At 47.7% G+C, this 23,980-nt stretch overlaps 1 protein-coding gene across 1 annotated transcript; it reads right to left on the minus strand.

Annotated features, from left to right (window-relative positions):
* Positions 1–69: 69 nt before the first annotated feature.
* Positions 70–17,198, minus strand: Nipal4 (NIPA like domain containing 4). Its single transcript, XM_032913688.1, has 6 exons — positions 17,079–17,198; positions 12,760–12,999; positions 8,097–8,153; positions 5,908–5,998; positions 2,815–2,975; positions 70–2,342 (listed from the first exon to the last, which is right to left on the minus strand). The coding sequence occupies exons 1-6, from the start codon at positions 17,119–17,121 to the stop codon at positions 1,714–1,716; spliced, it is 1,221 nt and encodes a 406-aa protein (XP_032769579.1). The 5' UTR covers positions 17,122–17,198; the 3' UTR covers positions 70–1,713.
* Between the last annotated feature and the right edge of the window lie 6,782 nt (positions 17,199–23,980).

A 23,980-nucleotide genomic window follows, 5' to 3' on the forward strand; every position in this document is an offset into this window, starting at 1 on the left:
TTTGCTTTGGAGATTGGGGGCTGGCATCCCAGTATGAGAGAGGGACCAGTAGAGTGAATTTACTCCGTGTTCAGGGAAGGTCAGGACATTTGTCAAGTAAACACACTCCGAAGTCTTTATTACTGACCCCAGAGCCCACACTCTCAGATCCCTCCGTTTGCCACCACCCCCAAGAGCCAATGTATTGCATTGATTTCAGTCACAGTCAGAAATCCACATTCATTAAAATACTGGGGATTGGAGGTGGGAGGGTACAGGGGCCCAGAGTGTTGATCTGCCCTAAGAGCTTGTCCAAGGCTAGAAACAGTTTGACCTGGCTGTGGGGATCAGATGGGAGCACAGGATGTAGGCCGGGAGCTTGGCAGTGCTATCTGAATTGAAGATCGAGTTTCCCCTTTCCCTCAAACTGGCTCCTAACTTCACTCTCTTATGGTCCGTGTGTCAAGCCTACACTTCCACTTACATGGCTATAAGAGGCTAGGAAGAAAAGGACCCCATTCTCTCTCTCCAGCTGCTATTCTCTGCCTGCTTCTGGCCAAATGGTGGGATGACCAAAGGTGGCCCCAAGAGCAGGGGAAGGAGCTACAGCATGCTGTTTCCTGTGTGGACGGCTAAGTTGTCAACGGAGATAAACTCAGTTCCAGTTGGGCCAACAAGGCTGTGTCAAGCCTGACCTCCCACTTGGTCACTGGGATTTCGAATCCAATTCCACTAGATACAGCTCGGAATTTCCCCCACACTTTCTCAGGTCTGGTCCTTTCTCGGATCTGAATCAGGTCAAACATTACATCCAGGTTTCCAGAGAGCCCATGACTCCACTCTGACAACCATGACATTGTTTCTTATCTCTCCCCTACCTCTCCAAGTCATATTATGGTCAACTTCTCGATGCAAAGAAAATGCATTTTGCTAAACGCCACCATGACAGCAGTCTGCTGTTCTTGTCCCAGAGGCTGCTAAGTGAACATGGGTTTGAACAACAGAGCTGGACTAGGAGGCATCCTCTGCTGTTGGTTCTAAGGTTACAGCCTACATGTGTCAATGACAGATGGACACAGGGAGGGAAGGGTAGTGGTGCCTGCCACTGGAGACACAGACAAGAGGTGACCTCCAGGCTGGAGTGCTTGGAGAACAGGCCAGTTGAAACTTCCCTGAGACTTCAGGTGGTATTCACAGTAAGAAGGTCAGCTGGGGTCTTGCTTCTGTCTACAAGAAACACCAGGCTACTCGGCATGTGCTTGCTCTACACCTTGGCATGACGAGGCATACAGATTGCTCTGCAGTCCCTCACAAGCTCCATTCCCTGGGCTAAGGACTGAGAAGTCCGGCTTGACAGGCTAACTGGTAGAAAGGATTTCCTGATGACCGATATCTGAGGGAAGTTCTTGAGCTGGGCTACATTCAGCAGGTCAAATTCAACCAACAAGATGGTGGTGTTGAGGGAACCAGAGGGAAGAGGTTCTAAGGACTTGCTGGCTCCAACAGAAACTTGTGCATTTAGTCACCAAGGCTGTATCTCCAGGAAGTGCTGCCACCTACCTTATTGGGTAGGGATTTGTTTTCTTCTAGGAACAGCAGTGAGGTATAAATGAGTATCTCAGAGGAAAAAAATAGCCCTCGGCAACAGATTTGCTGAAAGTAACCAGGTAGTTATGAACTTAAGAGGTCAGGCTGGACCATTGGATGTCTCCTCTTACTTATGTATTCCAGGCTTTAAGAGTGGATCATAAATACTTTGGGCTTCTGTTGTGGTGATGGTGTGCTGGCAAGTTCTATGTTGTCCACAAGGACATTCTTGTCTTCTAGTTTAATGACCGTGGGCTCTGGGGCAGGGGCTGGAGTTGTGTTTTTGTGAGTGTGGGGCAAGCTGATTTGGCTGATGTCCAAATCCTTGAAAGCATGGAGCATGAAAACACCCAGGATGATGGTGACGAAGCCAGACAGGGTGCCCACAATGTCCACAGCAGACATGGTGTACCACTCCTTGAAGAGGACGATGGAGGAGACCACCACCACTGTGGTGAAGAAGACGTAGTAGATGGGGAAGACCAAGGAGGTGTTAAAAATATCCAGTGCCCTGTTGAGGAAGTTGACCTGGATGATGATGGAAAGCCCCAGGATGAGGGACAGGATGTAGGGGAGGGGGTGATGCACAACTGGTAAGCCCTGGAAGAAGTTCCTAATGGTGACGCCGAGCCCCTTGACGGCTGTCACAGAGAAGGATCCGATCACCGAGCAGATGATGATGTAAATGAGGATATTCCTTTGCCCATAACGTGGGGCCACAATGAAGATGAGGATGAGGCAAGACACCACCAGAAGGACAGCAAATACGATGAACCCTTCAGGAAAGATGGGTACAAGTTATTCAGTGAAGGAATCGGATAGTATCTAGGGCTCTGGACTTCTAACCTGACACATGTGGGTTCTAGGCCCAGCCTCAGACCTTCTAGTAACTCATGCAAGTTACTAAACTCTTAAGACGTTAGTTTCCTCATTTGGAAAAAAAGGATCAAACAATGGGATTCCCTTTATCTTGAAGAGCTATTTTATGAGATGATGTATCTTCTTGCATAAAATGTTTTTATGATAAAAATAATGTGTGTTTAGAGACATGCCTGGGGCATGATGAACGAGAAGTACTTTGTATTCACATCAACCCAGGAAGCCTTGCTAACAGGTACCACCCAGCTTCCTTTCTGTTGTTCACCTTTTCCTCAAGGGGGCAGCATGAAGATGGCCAGAGCCCAGTTAGGCCGTCTATACACAATTCACCCCTTAGCATTTTCTGCAAACCCAGTGCTTGAAGCCTACCTGTGTCTTTCATCTTGGAAGCCATCTCTGCAACGGTAGTGATCTTCTCCTCTTTGGGGGCATGTATGACCATCACTGTGCTGCCGGCCATGCAGATCACACAGCCCAGCTTCCCTAGTAGATTCAGGCTCTCTCCCAGGCAATAGGAGGAGAAGACCGCACTGTATAGGAGGATGGGAGAAAGGGATTGAAGGGGGTGCCTATCCCAGCCCCCAAAAGACACATGGGGGCCGAGTAAACACTTATGGAGAACAAGAGTCCGGAACTCACTTCTCTCTGTAAAAAGCTTCCTAGATTCCTTCCGTCCAACCCCAAACTTTCGAAAGTAGAAACACATTTCTAGGGGATTGTAATGTGTGCTGGAGAAGCAGAAGAAGCATGTAGATCTCTTTTATGTTTGAAATGGAAACTGTCCCCAAATCCAAAAGTTCGTGGTTGGTTTATTGTCAAGTTGACACAAGCTAGAGTCATCTAAGAAGCGGGAACGTCAGATTAGCAAATGCTGCCATCAGATTGGCCTGTAGGCAAGCCTATGAGGGCATTTTCTGGATTGATGTGGATGAGCAGTGGGCAGTACCATCCCTGCGTAGTCCTGGGGTGTATAAGGAAGCAAACTGAACAAGCCAAGAGGAGCAAACTCCTATGTGACTTCTGCTTTAGTTTCTGCTTCTACGTCCTTGGCTTTTCGCCATGACGGTCTGTAATTTGTCAGGCCTCTCTCTCCAAGTTACTTTTGGTAATGGTGTCTCATCATACCAATAAAAAGCAAACTAAGACAAGTTGAGGGAGCCTTTCAAAGTGCTCTTGTCTGACTCCTGATCGGCTGAACGCACTGTCCTGCAGTATTGCTAGGAGATGTTTTTCCACCATGGCTCATATGCTCCCATAGCAGGGAACGAGCCAAATGAGTACATTGTAGGTTCACACTACTTACTCCAAATGCTCTTCCTGGAAATTTCTATTTCCTGCTTTGGGTCATAGAATATGAATCTACTTCTCCTTCACGTGTATATGCCAATATAAATCACCACACTGATAATGATAGACACTATGTCTTGGGCCATGTATTTCTTAAGAGGTACTGTGTTGGTGTCAATCAGACAACTATATGACTTAACACATGCACTGCTCCCAGTTTACAGATAGGAAAACTGAGCTCACGGAAGTTTAAATGGTTCAGCAAAGTCCTTTGACTGGTAAGCGGCAAAAGCAGGTTTTGAACAATACGTCGATCTTATTACAAAGCTAGTGGGTTTTCCTTTATGTTAAAGAGAAGCTTTATGCTTTCCAGAGTCTTTCCTGAGCAAGATCCTCTAGCTTGGTGGTATCATTTCTGTTCCTTCTGTTTCTTCTGGGAAGAAAATGGGGGCTTGGGCAGGCTGGGAATGAGCCTCACTTGCATTACGAAGGTGGCATTAGTTCACAGTAAATGCCCTGGGTAGCATCAAAAAGTCTTGGCTTGAAGGCAAGCCTGTGGACCATTTTCTTGATTGGTGATCGATATGGACTGGCTCAGATCCCAGTGGGCAGTGTCAACCCAGGGTAGGTGGTCCTGGGACTATATGCAAATTGGGCAAGGCTAGAGCCCCAACTATTTCACACAGGCAGCACCAAGCGGTGGAGGATCCTATGCCTCTCAAAACACCCAGGAGTGGGAATTTGTAAACACATCAGGTTTGGGAAGTGCTTGGGACTGAGCAGCGACACCAGTCCGGCCAGTCGTGCACTGAGAGTCAGGAATCTACTTGCCTCACAATTGCAAATGTTTCGAAATTATCACCAAGTGGAAAAGCAACACAGAAGGGATTGTGGGTGCCAGGCGTGGTTGGCTGGGGTTTATCAGAGCTCCAGAGGTAGCCTCTAAATGAAAGCATCCCTCAGATGTGGCTTAAGGACTCCCACAGAAGTACCTATGTTCATAGCTTGAGAGAAATGGGGTATTAAGATGAGGTGTAATTTTTTTTATTGAATTATCGGTTTGGTTGGTTTGGGGATGCTAGCCGTCAAACCCAGGCATACTAGGCGAGTACTCTACTCCTAGATCACCAGCTCTAACAGCCTTAATTTTTAAAACTGTTGTTTGCAAAGTCTTTACTGAGAGGCAACATAGTCTAGCAAGGCTGGGCTGCTAACACTTGGCGTCTGGAATTATACTCCGTAGGTGGATCCTGGTCTGACAACATTGTCTTCATATTGACATACATAAGTGGAAGAAGGTTTGCTCTACCACTCAAGGAAAAGAAATAGACCAAGAAGTAGAATTTGCTGGAAAGTTACCTGGGCCAAAGTAGTTAACCCCTCTGGGTCTTGGGAACGAGTGGAAGGATTAAGTAAGTTAGTACACGGATTACATTCAGATGCTTTAATGCGTAGTTTTCCTCTGTAAATTGTCGCCATGGGTGCTTGGAGCTAGTTTCTTCTAAATCCGTTGGATATGTTGTAGCCCCATTTAGCTCTCTGGGTCTGTATCATTAGCATTCTATTTTGCATATGGAAGAATTAAGGTTTGACTCCAAGACTTATGGATCCATAGCTGCTAAGGTTTGAGCATGGCTTAGTACTTGGGGCTGGGAAGATGGCAAGCACGAGGACCTGAGTTCAAATCCCCAGCACCCACCTAAACACGAGCTGTGGTGGTTTGTGCCTATCATCCTTGTGCTGGGGAGGCAGAAACCAGAGGATTCCCGAACTTATTGGACAGCCAGCCTACACAATTAATTGGTGAGCTCCAGGCAGTGTGAGACATTGTTGAAAAACAACTAAGGAAGACAATGAACTCTGCCCTCTGCCCTCCACAGACAGCTTACACAGAAGTATATACATATGCACATGCATCTGTATACACAATTCACATGTACAAATACTACATACACACTATAAACAAAAGAACACTGGGGCTCATGCTCTTGGTTCATTGAGGGGATACTGAGGCGCACGGCAGCCATCCATGAGGGCCTGGAGCTCCGAATAGCATGTGCCTTCTTTCCAGGACTTGGACTAGTTTGGGGTAGCTGCTCCCACTTTGGTAAATTCAGGTTCTCAAGAAACTGAAACTAGGAAATAACCAGAGGTGTCAAAAGAGGGGACAGTGACCTTATGAGGACGCTCAGTGCTCCCAGCGGTGTGACAACCGTCGCAGGTGCAAACGCATAGGCCCCGAAGTTGGCAACTTCTCCAGCAGACACTAGGAAATTAGAGGAGAAAAGAGGCCAGGGTGACTCCAAGGCGCCACGTCCATTCCAGATGAATCTGGGCAGAGATGGCGTCGGTCAGTTCAACTGTACCTAAAACCCAAGACCAGCACTCCTTAAGATCCCTTCTGGATACTGTCTCCTTGAGACAAGGTCAGACCCACTCTGCTGTGTTCTCCCACTGTGCTGTAAAGGTGGCAAGGCCCCAGTCCCTGAGCTCACCGTGAGCTGAGAAACTGCCATGTTTTGGAATGTCCTTTAGCTTTCAGTACATACTCTGTTCAGTATGTATCTTAGGCCGACATGTTTTCGTCTCTACCTTTAAAATAGGTTCTAGAAAATTCAATAAAGGAGTAGTTACCATTATGGATTCTTTGAGTACCACTTGGTCCATGAACTAGTCTTTACTCGGGGAATTGTGGACAGTTGTGTGGATTAGTTTTGTTGTTGTTGTTGTTTTAATCAATTTGACACAAGCTACTCTCATCTGAGAAGGAAAGTGTCACATCAGACTGGCCTGGAGATAAGTCCATGGGACATCTTTTTTGATTGCACATTTTAGCAAGTGGCCCTGGGATTTATAAGAACACAGAGTGAGCTAGGAGACGTAAGCCAATAGCCAACACTCCTCAGTGGCCTCTGCTTCAGTTGTTGAGTTCCTGCCTTGGTTTCCCTCTGTGATGGACAGAACCTAAAGTAACTTCACAGAAACCAGGAAGTCAACCAAACCCTCTCCTCCTGGAGTCGCTCTGGGTCAGTGTTTTAATCACAGCAAGAAAACAAAACTAAGACAATAATAGTCCAAGACAGGCAGCTTAGAAATAGCTTTTATCAAGGAACCAAAAGGAACTTTCCATTTGTCTGAGTTTCTAATCTGCCCTTCCCTGCAAGAACCTTTTCCATCTGCCTGCTGAGAGCACAACCAGGGTGTTGTGCGTGAAGACAGGTGGTGAGTAGGCTAGCTCAGCCCAAGCTAGCTCTACCAAACCCTGCTTGGAAGATTATTGGTAGAAAGTGTTAGCTTCTACCTAAAAGAATTAGTCATTGGGGACTAAGAAGATGGCTCAGTGGTTCAGGTCACTTGCTGGGCAAGCAAAAAGACCTGAGTTCAAATCCTCAGTACCCATGTAAAACCCAGTCATGGCTGAGTGTACCGGTAGCTCCAGCTGGCCAGCCTCGCAACCACGGTGAACCTCAGGTTCAGTGAGGAACCCTGTTTAGAAAACTAAAGTGTAAAGCATCATGGGAAAACACCTGACATCTTCTTCTGTACATACATGTACACGTGTGGGCAAAAACATCCTCTCCTCACCACATGCATGCATCATACACATAATAATAATAATAATAATAATAATAATAATAATAATAATAATAATTTTTAAAATAGTTAGGCTTTGATAGCCAGACAGGAAGGGTAGGTAGACAGTGGGAGTGTTGTGAACTCTAGACAAAGTAGCAGAACGTCCATGTTCAAAGTGCGTCAAGCACTTAACTGCATGGAATAGGGCAGTTTCTTTAGGTTCCCAAAGTCTACCAGATGGAGCGCCAAGACTGTGGCCATAGAAAGTGCTACCAGTGCCCTGTATCTCCGTGGCAGCTGAAAGAACACACTTGTAGTCATTATGACTTGTAGTCATTAAAAAAAAAACAAACAAACAACTAGGGTTTCCTGTATCTCAGCCTGGCCTTGAACTTGCTATGCAATTGAGATTGACTTTGAACTTCTGCCCCTTCTGCTTCTCCAAGCTCGGGAGTGCTGGGATTATGGGCACATTCACTGTGCGTGGTGTATGTGGTACCTGGGATTGAACCGAGGGTTTTGTGCACACTGGGCAAATGCTCTCCCACATGAGCTCCACCTCAAGCGTCTGTCCTTGTATCCTTATCTTTATAGAAGGGGCTTCCTTGGGGGCTGAGAAAGTAATCGCTCAGAGTAAGATGTGTGCAGGGACAAGGTTTTCCCAAGGAGCTTGGCCTTGGGCTCCCAGTGTCTATAACAGAGACAGGACCATTTCCTCTTCCCTTCCTTTCATCTCCATCCCAGCTATCAATAGATCACTGTTCTTGGTAGTGAAAGAAGCCACTTACTGGTAGCAAAGCCAGCCCACCACATTGGGTCCTTCAGGTAGCCGTAGCCTCCGTTCACTATAGAAGGGAATAGATGCAAAGTTAAGCGTTGGTGACAGCTTGTGGGGTCCTGCCTTGACTGCCTTAACTGTCCCCCAGAACTTGCTTCTTAGTATTTATATCCAGTGGCCCTGTTTCCTATCTGTGGCACGGACTTGTCTTTTGACAAACTGTGTGTCTAACTACTTATCAGCATCTGTTGCTTCTTTTACAGATGCCCCGATCTCTGCCCTCAACATGACTCTTGACATTTGTTTGCAACTCTGCTACTTGCTAAATGAAACTCAGGAAATGACACTTCTAGAAACCAGAGGCCCTTCTCTCCCCTCCTTCTGCATCCAGTCTGTATGGCTGATTCTGTTACCAAAAAGCAAACTGCCCCCACCTCCTACTCCATCATGTCTGGCCAAGAGAAGCAATGGCTTTGTTACGAGATACCGTGACCATATGCTTATTCCGGTAGCATCTTGTTTCTTGCATGGCAGCCAGTGGTTTTGAAAAAAGGCAAATTGTACCACTTTCCTCCATATAGCTGCCCAGTGTCTTCTACTTACCCTTCAAACAAAGCCCTAATCCTTATGGGGACAGGCAGAGGCTTTGTCCCATCTACCTCCTCAAACACTCCTGTTGTACTTTCAGATTCAAGAATCATTAGCTCTTTCCTGCCCCCAAGCTCTTGATCTGTGTGTCTCCCTGTGTTCCGAATGCTCTCCTCTAGCGTTGGTCTGAATCCAAACCCACTATGGGGGTCTCTGCTGTTTCCCAGAGGTGCCCAGTCTGGTCTCTAATTACTATTGTTTCTCCTTGAGGTGGCCATTCCCCTTCGTGGCTCTTGTCACTTAAAAATGTAGCTTATCTGTTCATCTTCAGCTGTTTCCCCTCGTGGCATTAGGAGCATCAAGAACTCTGTGTGCCTTGCTCAGAACCCACAGCTTAGCCAGTGCTGAACAGTATGAAACAACCATGACAATGATGATGGTAGTAGAAAGACCTGAGGGGAGGTGGCTATTCTTAGAACACTGATTTTTCTAAACACAAATTCTTTTGTTCTTATCAGGTCTGTAAAAGTGTTACTCCCCATGCCGTGTTAAATGCACTTTACCCTAGGAGCTGAAGTCTCAGAAGACAGTGAGACAGGAGACTAGGGCAGGGCAGATACTAGGGACGCCATCTTTCTGAATGGTTAGTCAATCACACTTGCTCTGTTCTTCAGTGAGCGTAAGCAGAATTTTTCTCAAGGTCACTGCCTGCCAAACACTTGTGTAGAATGAATGAAGGGCAGTAATGACCCTTGCCCCAAATGTATCCCTACATATCCCAGTGTTCTTATTTTCTTTTTTTTTCCCCCTTGAGACACAGTCTCTTACACAGGCTGGCCTAGATTTTCATACGTAGTCCAGGATAACCCTAAATTTCTGATTCTCCTGCTTCTACTTCTCCAGTACTTAGAGTGCAGGCATGTATCATGCCTGGTTTATGTGATGCTGAGATGGTACTCAGGGCCTTGTATAAGCCAGGTTATCATTCTGCCATCTGAGCTATATCCCAAGCCCAGTCGTTCATCCTGGAATACATCGTGGGTCCGCCTAGACCCTCCTGCTTAGGTAATGCTGATTGTGGTACTAGAGCTGAGGGCATGGCTCTTACTAAAAATGTTACCCCTGAGCACCTCTGGTCTTAAGCCCCCTAAAGTAAAATGCCTACCAAAATCCCAATGCTGACATAACACCATATAGAAAATCCCATAGCATTAAACTTATTTTTCATGCACCAAGTTATTAACTAGCCATGTAAAATCACCTTCAGTTCTTTCTGAAAGGTAAAGGGGTGGGGGGACAGAAGGAGTTTTACTTTCAGACTTGAGTCCCATCCTCAAGATATCTCATTCATATGCAAAATACTCCTAAATATGAATAATAAATCTGATACCCCAACTGTTTTGTTTCTGATCATTTTACATAAGACACAATCATCTTGTACATGGCGTCTGAATAACTATTCAGATACTACTTGTCTCCCTCCTTTTTATATATCAAGGGTGATGACCCAACCCAGAGCCTTGTACACACTAGACAAGCATTCTACCACCGAACTGTTGAGCCCCTCTCCCCCTCTCATCTTTTTAACAGAGGATCTCACTATGCAGGTGTGATGGCTATTCCTGGTGGTCACCTTGACTACATCTAGAGTGAACTACAATCCAAAAATGGAGGGCACGCCTCGGATCCAGATCTTGAGTCTGGAAGACACAGGCTTCTGTTCCGGATCTTGACATGGGATGATACACACTTTTGATCCAGATCTTGAGGCCTAGTGGCCAGGAAACATTTAGGCCCAGGCAAGGTACTACAAGCCTTTAATCCCAGAAGACAGAGGCAAGCAAGCCTCTGAGTTCAAGGCCAGCCTCGGACAGAGCAAGTTCCAAGTCCAGGCGTGGTGGTACACTTTCAGTCTGGGCCACACCTTCTGCTGGGGGCCTACATAAGGACAATGGAAGGAGGAAGACCCACTCTTCTTCCCCTGCTTGCACTTATTTGCCAGCACATCTGTTGGAACTACTTCTTCAGGATTCCAGGGTATAGAGAAGAGCAGCTGAAACACCCAAGCTCACGGGACTGAGTAACTACTAGATTCTTGGGCTTCCCATCCACAGTTGCCCATGGTTGGGTTAGTAGCACTGCAGACTGTAAGTCATTCCAATAAGTTCCCTTAATATAGAGAGGCATTCCATAAGTTCCGTGGCCCTAGACAACCTTGACAGGAGTTTAGAGAGATCGTACGCATGAACTCACTACGTAGTGTAGGCTGGCTTTGACTTCACGATCCTTCTCGCTCTATCTCTGCCGGGATGGTACTGTCCTGGTTAGTGTTTTGTCAACTCAAAATGCTAGAGCGATCTGAGAACAAGACCTTCCGTAGTGGTCCCTGCCTCAAACAAATTGGTCTGGAGGTAAGCCTGTGGAATAGTTCTTGACTGATGTTTGATGTGGGAGTCCAGCCACTGTAGCTGATACCATCCCTGGGAAGGCAGTCTGTGTTGTCAAAAAAAAAAAAAAAAAAAAGCATGCCGAGCCAGCCATGAGGAACAAGCCAGTAAGTGGCCTGTCCTACCTACCGCTTCAGTTCCTGCCTGACTTCCTTTGCTCAGAGTGTTTGATCACAGCAATAAAATGCAAGCTAGGATAGGTGCTGTGCTCCACCACTGGTCTGCCAAACTGATGCTGCTCTTTGTGGAGTTTCTAGATGAGGAAACGGGGGTATAGAAAAACACATTTCTTGCCCAAGGCTGCACTAACAGCAATCAAGAAAGCAGACTTGTCATCGGAACAGCCTGTGTCTAAAGCGCAGCGTCTCCTGGGAAAGAGTCAGGCGATGAACAGGTCCGAACAAGAACAGGCCATCTGCCCCAAACCTGTTTCTCCCTCTGCATTCATTGCAGAACACTGCTGCCACCATCTCCTGGTTGCTCAAGTCACAGAAGCCTGAGTCACATCCTTCTACCCTCCCCTGGGAGGCAGGGAACATCAAAGCAGGTGAGTTCTACCTCCTCAAACTATGCCTGGAATCTACAACATCCCTTTACTGTCCTACCTCTCGCCCATGGTAATGCCCTCCCACGGCTTCTACTCCAGGACTCTAATCCAGTCTCTACCCAGCAGCCAGGGACCCTTTGCAAATCAAGAACGTGATTCATTCCCATTTGTTCCTGTTCCAAATGCGACTCAAACTCTACATGATCCCGTTGAGCTGGCTTATCTGCCCCTGCACTCTCTGGTCATCCTGAACTGCCTTCCGGTCCCCATCCAGCCTGGTCTCACCTCTAAGCCTCGGCACTTGCTGCTCCTCCCATCTGTGATTTGGCTCCCCTTTCCTTGCTGGTTCACCATTCAGGTCTCAGTGTAAGAATCAACATTTATAGAAAACTTCCCTTCTGCACCCAGATCTGAGCTTTACATATTCCAAACTATGCCCATAGGAACCGGTATCACCCCTCCTAACAGAGGTACTCAGCACACCACAGCACTCCTATGGGCTGTCTGTCTCTCTCATTCGATCAGATGTACCGCATGTCCCCAGGTCTCACACTGCACCTCGTACACGGCAGGCAAGCCATACCTGACTGAGTTCAACAGATGGTATAAATTCCTTTCGGTGTGATTTCCTTTCTTGAGGATTATTTCAGGGAATCACACCCAGTCTTCCCAAATGAGCAAGACTTGGCACTTGGGCCGCAGTTTGCCTGGATGTGCACGGGCCCCTGAGAGTCTGACCTGATGTGGGCTGGGGCATTTGTGATCCCATTTCACAGGAGAACTTGTGACTTTCCAGGAGGGCTGGCTGGTAAGAATCCAAGCTGAGGTAAAGCCTGGAGCGTCTGATTCTCCTGTCTGATCCTGAAGCTTCTCTGTCTTTACCCTAATGTAGACATCATGGAATTCTTGGGAAATACTGGATTGTAAAGGAAGGTTTCCAGCTATTGGCAGTGGGGATTCTCAGTAGGGTTGACAACGAGCTCCAGTGCCCACTGGAGGCCCCATCCTCAGATTGTCACCTGAGTCCCTGGAAAGGGAAGCCATCCACCATAGGTGCCCCTTGCCCCTCTCCTAGAGCCTGAGGAGCCTACCTGCCCTTGTGGCCCCTGTGGCCACAAGCCGAATGAGGCCTTTCTTCTTAAGGATGACACTGGTGCCAATGAGGAAGCAGGAGAGGAAGGCGAGGCCCACACCAATGTAGAAGCCATACTTCTTCCTGATCCTCTCTTGCCAGGTGATCAAGGTGGCATTGTAGGGCTCTTCAGGGCCGATGCCTCTCACAATCTGACAGAGGACCTCTTGAGAGGAGCAGTAGAGGCTGACTATGGAACCTGGAGGGAAAAGCATGGTGAAAGCAACACTGAGGATATGGGGATGGCTTAAGGATGCTGGAACTGACCTCTGACTTGGACTTCATGTTTCTACCCAAACACCAGACGGGAACGAAAAGAGAAAGTGTATTTCCAATCCTCAATGCTTTGAGCTGTTTTCTCACCATGGATATCATTTGCATGGACTTAGCAAATTATAGGACCTCCTGTGGAATAGGTGACTTTTTAAAATCCCCATTCCACAGACAAAGAAATGGAGCCTGTGTGTTTACTTGCTCAAGGACACGAAGATTACAGTTGGTTTTAATGTCAGTTTTCAGAGGACTTGTCCTGTTTGTCTTAACTGACATGGAAATTGCCACTTTCAGGTGGCAGCCTGGGTTAAAAAAAGAGCACGACAGAAGGAAGATTACTGGCCTTTTGCTCACTCTGCCTTTCTTCGTGCTTGGAGCTCATTTACCCTGTTTCTCCTATAGCAGATTCCTTCCCGGGTGACAGATCCAGCATTTCTGGGGTTCTCTCATACACTGAGGACCAGCTGCTCTGCAGGAACTCTCCGGGATTTGAGCAGCAGACTGGGAGGGCTGAGACACCCAATCTCAATGGACAGAGTAACTAGCAGGTTCTTATGCTCTCCAGGGTAAGACAGTCATCGTGGAAGTGCCCTGACTTCTGAGGCACCCAGCCTCAAGGACCTGGTAACTACCCAGCTCTCAACCTCAGAGGAGCAATGTGACTGTTGTCACTACTGCAACATAAGCTCATTTCAAACATTCTTTTAATGTACATTCATTCTATAGAGACAGTTGCTGTAGGAAACCTGGACTAATACAGATTGTCTGGTTTTGAAATGCCAACCTGTGGTACTGATGCCTCCCACACTGCTAAACACAGCCAGCTACACTTAGCCATTGTCACATCCTCAGGGACCCCTCTCAACATCTGGGCTTTTGCTCTCCAGTAATAAGCTTCTTCACCTTCATGCCAGATGTAGCTGGAGTAGGAAGTCACCTCACAGAGTTCACCCAGACCCTGGCCAACCTGCTGAGGAGTGAGCTTCCTGTCCTTGGGACTTCACCATTCTGGGACTTATTTCTAGGCCAGCGGCTGTGGATCCTTTCAGAGCACAACTGGATCAGTGTTCCCAAAGTCCCATACAGATCTGTCTCGTCACGTTACTCTTCTTGCCTGATTCTTTCCTCAGGTCCCAGAGCCAGCCGCCCACCTGTCTCACTAGCACAGACACCAAGGGCAGTCTTGGGAGCAAAGGGCAGACCTTCAGTGGCACACAAAGCTATACACATCCTGGGCAACACAAGAAGGCACAACCAAGACTCTGCCAGCTACCATGCACATGGCCCCCTGCTCTAGAGTTTACCTTGCGGACTCTTAACAGCCATTCAGTGAAGCAGTCACAGAGACCATTTCTAGACCCTTAGTAGAAGAGATTGAGTTCAATCATCTTCCTAAGGGGACACTGTAATAAAGGTAGGTTTATGGCCATACCCACCCTGGTTTTGTTTGACCTGTAATAAAGGCGAAGCCAAAAGTAAACCCCATGCCCCATGATAAACAGGCTGCCCACAGGGCAGGGATGTGGAGGATCCATCCATCTTCATTGTGGTCTATACATTAAGATCTGACCATTACAAATAGTCCCAAAACTGGGGAGCTTTCCCAGGAACATTGAGAGTTGGGATTGTACTGGAAGCTCAGAGGGGTCAGCTCATCTCTCTGGCCATGACTGGCAGTAGCAGCTGGATCATTCTCAGATAGACCTACCCTTGAAATTCTTCAGTTTACTCAGTTCCCACAATCATGTTTGCTATTGGCCTTTCTGCCTGTTTCGGCTCTACCATATATCGCAAGTGTTTAGACCTCAGTGTCAGGGACCTAAGCCTAGAGCAGGTCCCTTTCAGACCATGCTGGAGTTCCGACTCTGCCTAGATGCTTCCCAAACCCAAGACCAGGGAGCTTGAGATTTGGCACATCTGCAGCAGAGTAGCATCTTGGTGGAGCAGAATAAAGCCAAAGTTGACCTTTGAATGTGTCCCCAGAGTCACGGAGAACCGGTACAAGAGCCCTTCAGAAAACCCAACTGGTCTTGGATGTATCTCAATGGTAGAGCTCTAGCCTAGGATGGGCAATGCTGTAGGTTCCCACCCAGGTACCAGAAGAGAGAAAAGGAGGCATTCATTAAAAAATAGTGAGGGGTCGGAAGGGCAGCGGAAAGTGGAAGGGGAGCAGATATGAGAAAGGCACAATTATTGATGTCTATGGAATTGTCATAGCGGATCCTCCGTTCTGTATGCTAAGTTTAAAAAAATAGCAGTAAAGTGGAAAATAAAAACCAAACGAAACAGCCCATCTGACCCTCGTATTTTCTGCTGGGGAAACTGAGGTCCCATAAAGAAAACAGATTTGCTGGAGTTGGGGCTGAAATTCAGTGGGATGTTTGTGTGTCTTTTGCTATGAGAAAAGAAGTCATCATCTCTGCCCAATGAGACTGGTTCTGTCCTGCTCGCTCCTGTTCCACCAGCTCAGGGCATCCTTGTCCACGAACCTCATCTGGGGAGTTCCCTGAGCTCAGGAAACGCAAGAAAGTCTGCTCCCTCACCTTTCCCCTGCTTCTTCCGGCTCACTGATAGTGGGCGGAGCTAGAGGGCTCACCTCAGTCAGTGCCCCTGAGCTCAGAACATCAGTGGAACTTTTCTCCCAGTACAGCGAAGCTATAACCAGAGAGCTGATGTCCAAGGGAACTTGATTCAGAAAAAAGGTACTAGGAGGATAACCCTTATCTTTGTCTCTAGAATGTTCTACAACCACAGATGTCTGCTTCCTTGGGATAAGGAGTGAGGCTGGAAACGGCCCGTCTGGTTACTCTGAAGACTGAGGTTCAGGCAACATCTAAGGCCTGGCTTCAAGCTCTTCGATGAAGAAGGGCAGAAGTTAGGGACTCAGAGCACCACTCAGAGCACCACACAGGCTTCGCTTCTAAGACAGGACAAAAGCAGAGAAAGTTCTAGATGAAACAGAGAACAACAGCCACATAGGGCCAGGAGTCTGAATCCAGGAGGTGGTTCATATTCCCCACCTTGGTAGTTGCAGCTAATTATTAGAGCTGCCAGAGCCTCTGTTTCTGCATCTCTAGAATGGGCACAGTGAAATTGCCAACTATATGCCCTGGGGATGAAGGCCAGTGTTAGCATGCCTTCCTAGCATGTACAAAGCCCTAGGTACAGTTTCCATTGCAAGAAAGAAAAGAGAAGAACACACACACACACACACACACACACACACACACACACACACACACACACACGAGAGAGAGAGAGAGAGAGAGAGAGAGAGAGAGAGAGAGGCACATAGACATATGCACACTAGTAATAAATACATTTAAAAATAAAATCTAGGCCCAGTGACACAGGCTTGTATTTCCTGGCTGAGAGGGACCGAGGCAGGAGGATCACACATTTTAAGCTATTCTGTACAATTTAGACGTCTTTGTCTAAGTACAACGAAAATAAAGATAAAACAACTGCTCGCATTAGAGTTGGTTTTTTTGTTTTTTTTTGTTTTTTTTCTTTCTGGGATTAAACGGTGATAGGACCAAGGTCTACATAGTTAAGAAAATTCCAGAAAATCAAGAGTAATTCCTGAGCACTGTCTGAAGTTCTTTCTTTCCCTTTTCAAAATGTGTTGTGTCATTTTGGGATGTGGAGCCTCTCTGCTCCTCCACTCTCTGGTTAGGTGATGGAAAGATAGTCAGCAGGTGTAAGGCTAGCCTGCAATGAGCTGACAGTACCCCTGAGTTTTCTATCCCACCGCTTTCACAGGACACCTGCCCCAGTGCGCTCTGTTTTTCTTCTTTCAATTGCTTCAGCTCCCTGCAGCTGCCACTGGAGGTGACATCTCCGGCAGACCCGGAACTTCGGACAGTTTGGGGACCAAGTGGGAATATATGATGCTGACCTCCCCCTTCCCAGCCTTCTGGCCCCAGCAGGTGAGGAGGTGGGGACAAGGTGAGAAGCTCAGCGCCCGCCTACGCCCCCCACCCCCACCCCCACAGCCGCACGCACCGTTCTCGCAGCTGCCATTGGAGTTGGCGACCCGCAGCTCCATGGGGACCTGGGCTGAAGGCGCCCGAGGTCCGCGGCTCCTGGACAGGTTGCCGCGACTTGTCCCAGCGTGACTCGGGCACGAGAAACCGCTGGGGTCGGGACCCAGGGGTGGGGAGAGTGACGCGCGCCCCGAAGGGGAGGGTCCTCGGGGAGGAGTCACCCTGTGCCTTGGGCAACACCGGGCGCTGGGGAATCAACTCTGGGGCAGGGGCTCATGCCCTTCTTGGGTGCGACCGCAGCTGGGTGCCAGCCACCGAGTCATCGGCCAGAGCCAGGGGCAAGAGAGAGGGGGCGGGTTCCCTGGGCCCCGCCTTTCGCCTTTCCGGGATGCCAGTAGCTTCCTCAGTGGCAGAGTTTGATGCACTCCGGGATGGCACAGAGGAAGGCCCTTTGGGAGGTGCAAGTTTCCAATAAAGGTCTGAGAACCTGGTTCCTCCTCGCTTTTCTTTATCCTCCTGGTCTATTACTGCCTAACTTAGAGGTCTCATCTGTGCTGGGCACTGTGGGTGATCGGAGCCCTTAAATGTTCAGTGCATCTCTGTGTCTCAGGCATGGATGATGGCGGGGGATTGATAGGCTGAATGGAAGAAGGAAATGATGTGGTTGGCCGTCCAAATGAATCAGGCTAGTCTGTTCTTACATAGTTCTGGGAGAAACAAGTTAAGACCAGCCATTTAGAAGCAGAAAGTTTCTAAAAACTCACCATTTATAAATTTTACACATATTCAATAAAGTTATATAAACACACCTGCTTACATGATAAAAGTCGTGGTTGAATGTATATGTGTAAGAGTGATGGCATATATATATATATATATATATATATATATGTGTGTGTGTGTGTGTGTGTGATGGAATATATATACACATATATGTATATATATACACACACATATATATATGTATATATATGTATATATATATATAGTCATTGTATACATGCAGCTTCCTTACACCCTTGTGTGTATGTGTGTGAATGTCCACGCCACTCACGAGGAAGTCAGAGAACAACTCTCTTTCTACCATGTCCTAGGGACCCAACTCAGGTTAGCAGGCTTGTGCTGTTTCCCACTGAGCCTTCTCATTTTTTTATTTGTCAAAAAAAATACCTGGACACGGCTATAATGATGGTGATGATGGTGATAATAAAATGAAGGAAGGTGTCACTCTGCAGGTGACAGTGAAACTGAGCCATAGCAACAGTGTGAAGTGCCTGCCACCAGCCAGGCAGAGTTCCAAGTCCTGACCAGACCGGGCTTGTTTAACCCCTATGTCCACCATACAGGGTACACACCTTTACTATCTACAGAGAGCTCGCTGAGCACAGTGAGCAGGGAACTTGGATCTCAGCTGGGAATGGGAAGAACCAGTATGGAGCCCTCAAGGGTTCATGAAGACCGAGGCGCCAACCAAGGACCCTGCATGGGACTGACCTGGGCCCTCCGCACATCTGTAATGGTTGTGCAATTGGTCTTCAAGTGGGAATCCTAACAGCAGGAGCAGGAGTTGTCTCTGACTCTGTTGCCTGCCTTTGGGACTCTTTCCCCCTACTGGGGCTGCTCATCCAGCCTCAGTAGGAGAAGACGTACCTAGTCTTACTGCTACCTGATATGCCAAGGACGGTTGGTATCTAGTGGAGGCCTCCCATTTTCTGAGGAGAAGGTGAAAATGGGTGGATGGGGGGCTGGGTGGGAATGAAGGACCGGGAGGAGAGGAGGGAGGGGAAACTTCGGTCAGAATGTAAATTAATTAGTTAGTTAGTTGTTTAATTTTGAGAGAGAGAGAGAGAGAGAGAGAGAGAGAGAGAGAGAGAGAGAGAGAGAACCAGAATGAAACTCATGATGTCAGCTGGCACTTGAGACTGAACCCTGGAGCAATAGGTCAGATCTGGCAGTGGGGCCATCTTTGGATACTCAATATCCACAGGCTTTATTTATCTCATCGAGCTTCTCGTGAGGGAGGCTCCCTTTCTAGTCCATGTGAGGAGAGAAACAAGGCCAGAGCCCCAAGCTTGATCCTTATGGGCACCGCACCCCGACTCCATCTTGTTTGTGGCTTCCTATCTGGTCACCAAAGAGTGGTTTCTCCAGGCGCATGGCTTCCTCTAACGTTTTGGGTTAGTCACTTGCTTTCCCCTAAGGATCCAGTAACTCAGCTTCTTGTTTGTTCTGTCTCTCTATGTGAACTGTCATGGGAGTGGGGGGTTAGGATGGACAAGCAGAGGCTGGAGGAGGAAGAGTTATCATAGGCATTGAGGAAGGAGCAGCCCATGGAAGGCCGTGGGTCCTGTGTGCTGCCTCCCTCTGAATGTGTGTGAAGCCGGAGCCCAAACGGGGTTGAGAATCTTCAAGAGCAGCATGAATCAGAACACTGAGCAAGGAACTGGAACAACTGGCTGAGTGTGGGAGACTATCGCTCCATCTGATCGTGCTACCCCAGAGGGAAGAGGCGACACGATAATTTTTCTTTTCTTGTAGTTCAGCATTTCTGCAGTACGGGCTGGAACACTGGCCCTGGCCCGACCCCAAATCCTCCTCACGTTCAGACTCAATCACTTGTGTCCTAAGGACAGAGGCGAGCACATGCATATGGCTTCCCTCTGGTTAGACATTGCAATTCCTTCCGATTGTGTTGAGGTACTGTGGACAAATAAAGCCTTCGTGTATGTGCGCACATGTGCACGAGCATGCCTGTGTGTGTACATTCATGTGTGGGTGCTCTCTCTCTGAGAGTCTCTCCCTGAACCTGGAGCTTGCTGCTTCTGTTGATCTGACTAGCCAGAAGGCTCCCAGCAATCCTTCCATCTTAGCTCTTCCCTCCTCCCAGCAGTGCCCGGGCTCCCAGGCAAGCACTGTCACAAACTCAAGTGCTCATGCATGCATAACAATCACCTCGCCCACAGGGACAGCTCCTCAGCCAAAACTTGCATGTGTTTAAGGGATGCGATGTAATGACCTGATACATGCTCCCCTTGTGAAAGATTACCACAGTCAAGCTGAGTAATACTTCCACTCCACATTTCACATTGGGGTGTGTGTCTGTGTGTGTGTGTGTGTGTGTTAAGAACACATAAGATCTGGTGGCTTTTCTTAGTAGCCTTTAAAAAAAAACACAAGTATATTTAAATTATTTTTGCCGTGGATGTGTCTATATGTGAAGAGAGATAGACATATGTGTTCTGCAATACGTTTGGTTTTATATGGATTTGTCAGTTGAGGAACGACAGTGCTTGGGAGTCCTGGGTAGATGTCCTATGCTTCAGTGAGCCTTCCCAGGCTCAGGTGAAGTTTGTGTTTTAAGCTGGAGAGAGGACCGAGCCCACAGAGGGCTTTCCATACCCTGTGGGGCCTCAGGCTCCCCATCTGCTCCAGGAGGGGGCAGGGCTGCTTAAGGCTGGCATCGGGGCAATCTTATGGGGCGCACATAAAGGGCCCTATTGAGCTGCAGGCTCCTCGGCTGCCATCCTGACAAAGCCCTTTTCTGCTCAAGCCACAATGGCTCTGTCAGGCAGGTAGCAGGGCCTGCAGCATTGTCTTCCCCCATCAAGAACAACAGGGCTCACTGTTTGACCCAGCCTTGGTCTCCCTGGGGCGGGTGGAGGCTTTGAAAGAGTCTGACCAGCGAGGGACAGATGGGTTCTGTCCTTAGGCAACCAGGGACTGGTAAATCAGCAATAAATCTTTTGCCCAGTTATTTAAGGATGAGCAGAGAACAACTATGTTCAAACGGCATCTTCTAGAACCTTGACTTTCCTAAGCTCACGTCCAAGGATTGGTACTAAAGAGTTGCACAGACAGAGGTGGAGCCATTGGCCACACGTGCCTAAGGAGCCCTTGACAAGCAGCCAATCCAGGCAGAGGTTTGTTACGAGCATCAAGCAGCTTCTGTTACGCTTTTGGACCGGACGATCCTTTGATGTAGGGTCTTTCCTGTGCACTGTAAGTTGTTTGGTAAGATCTGGCCTCTCCTTTCAGGTTACCAAGAACATAACCCACATCTCCACCTTCTGCCCTTGGATTTAATGATTCCCCCAAACACCTCCAGATAAACTGCCAGATCTTGTAAGAACCACAAAGATCTCAAAGGACAAATGAGATGATAACCGGAGAAATACATGAGAGGAATAGGTATTTAATTCATTTTCCTATTGCTCTGTTTTCCTTTGGCTTTTTATAAAAAACGACACCTGTTAAAATTGCTTCAGCAGCTTAGATGTGTTTCTCTTGGACAGGGTTGTTGATGATGAGAAAACTCTGGGCCACGGAAGGAAAGTGAGCAGTAGTAGGTCACAGAGAGGGGGAAGGGGAGGGGGAGGGGGCAGGAGGAGGGGGAGAGGGAGAGACAGAGAGGGAGAATCACTCCAGATCACCTCTACTACCCCACACATGTCACAGTGAAAGGACATTTGTAAATGTCCTTTGTTGGGGTGTTTTCAATGTCATGTGGTCAAATAGCACCTCCAGAGGAACAGAGACAAGAGTGCAAACGATACCATTCGTATGCTTGCTGCATGTTACGTGTGCGCTCCTTCAATTTTTACAATGGCCTTGGAGAACGGGCTCTGTGTTTAGCTCCATTTCCCAGGTTAGGGAATGGAGGTTCACCTAGGACACTCAGTCATAAATTGCGGTGTCAAGACTCAAGTTCTTGCGTTTTCAATGCATAGTACCTTAAAGCTCTAGGTCCAGGGACACGACACGAAATATGGGAAGGTCCCTCCTCCATCTTAGATTCTATCCCGGGTAAGTAATAGTCTTCAGTCCTTCCCAGCTACGCAAAGCTGGTCTTCATGGCAAGGGCTCGTGTCAACTCCTTGGGTTGAGTAGGAACCATGGGGACGTAGACCATTGGAATGGAGAGGCTGGACTATAGTTTTTCAGGTATGTCCATGGCATGGCTACTGTTCTCCTAAAGAACTTTATTGTCACTGGAAATATTGCCAGGAATGGTCAAACATATGCATGGCCCAGCTATAAGAAGGGCTATATCAAATAACAGGGGTCTGCATACAACTGGTAACCAATACTGAGCGCTTTGCCAGTGGACTAAGCCCTTGACTGATAATAGCTGGTGTGGCTATGACAAGCAGGCACTTAGAAAAACCTCAGAGAGGTGGGCTGACTTTTCCAGTTTGCACAGTGATGGATAGGGCTGGGATATATTTTTCTCTCTCTTACAATAGTTCTCTTAATTAAGGCACTGGTGTGATGAGGCTAGCCCCTTCTTTTCCAGCCCCTTCCCGGTCCACTTCTCTGGATGGCTGGGGAGATGGGACCCACACAGAAACCGTTGTGAGGGGATCTATGCCTTCTCACCAAAACCTTATTTAGGTGCCTGGAAGGACTGACCAAATTCAACCTCTTTGTTTTGCGAATAGAGAAACTGGCATAGAGTAGGACAAGATCATGATCAACATCACTTGGGTAACAATCTACCCTTGAAAGCGACCCCGGTCACTTTTGCTTCCCTCTTGTCTTTCTTTTTGGCTGAACTGAGGGTAAATTGTGAGTTAAAAGTTTGGGATCATTTTTCAAGGATGAGTCAATGTGTTAAGTTTTTACTTCCATTGTTCCATTTACTTGTTACAGGCTTATGCACCGGACACTGTCATTAGTGTCAGCTTAGAAACAAGAAAACTAAAGCTCAAGAAGTTAAGTAACTCCCCTTCAGTGACACAGTGATGGATGAAACCCAGAAGACTGGTTCTAGAACTCGTTTCCTGGTCACTCTTCTTAGGCCAGACCAACATCTGCCTACATATGGAAGGGTTTGACATCACTGTCGAGGGCAGGGCTCATTCCGAGGCACACGGCTGGAAGTTTGGCATCGCTTGGCCTTGGTGTGGGTGTGCAGAGAGTCTAATGCACTTAAGACTGTAAGATTATCAGACCTTATGGGAAAGCAGCTGTGTTGCTGTCACTAACGTGTGCTATTGCTGCATGACTGGCGTGTTACTAGAGTGTCATATGTATCACTCATATTCATGCAATCCACATTAGGGTAATATCACTGCATGCAAACTTCATGGTGAGCCCACGGTGTATAACTTGAAAAGTTACATTTAGTTATTTTACTTCATAGGGGTTTGGAGCACATGCCATAGTGCAAGTGTGGAAGTCAGGTGCTGCTTCTCTCCTTCCACCATATGGGCTCTGGGGATTTGAACTCAGGACCTCGGACTTGGCAGTAAGTGCTTTTACCCACCAAGCTGTCTCACCAGGCTGTTGTACAGCAATATTTGTAGTTTTCCCACTGATGGTGGTGAGACTTGCTCACGTGGACATGGACGCTAAGTCCAGGTTTGGAGCTCTCCAGGTCCCTGTGCTTTTCTGTTCCCCGACATTTGCTTCTGAGTCACCTGAAACTTCAGGGCAGCGAATGGTGGAAATGGTAAGAGTGCTCCAATGTTGGGACTTGCTGTGCTTGTCGTGTGGGACCCAGAGAGCTCTGAGCGAAGAGCGGGGAAGAAGGACTCCACAGTGGGAAAGCAGCTTGACAAAGAAAGACAAACGGACTTCCAGCTTTGCGCCCCCCCCCCCTTTGTGCTTCAGGAAAACAGTTTATTGGGTAAACAGAAAGGAGGCTTGGCAATTTTCTTGTAAAGGTAAGAACCAGGGAGAATCTGACAGACAAACTTCCCACAACTGTAAATTGGGTTTCAGCTTACTTTCCCTGCTTAGTGGTTCCATCTTCCAACCCTGGGCTTAATCAGCTCGCTGCGGACTCTGCAGCCTGAGCGGTAGATGGGAAAGAGGACGGGGGACATGACTTCTCTTCTCTGTTCTGCCACTAACACTTGGGACTTAGGCAATGTCTTCTCATGCTGCATTGGCTTCCCACATATGTACACTGAGGATGAA

The sequence above is a fragment of the Rattus rattus genome, chromosome 9 (assembly GCF_011064425.1).
Source record: "Rattus rattus isolate New Zealand chromosome 9, Rrattus_CSIRO_v1, whole genome shotgun sequence".
Lineage (NCBI taxonomy): Eukaryota > Metazoa > Chordata > Mammalia > Rodentia > Muridae > Rattus > Rattus rattus.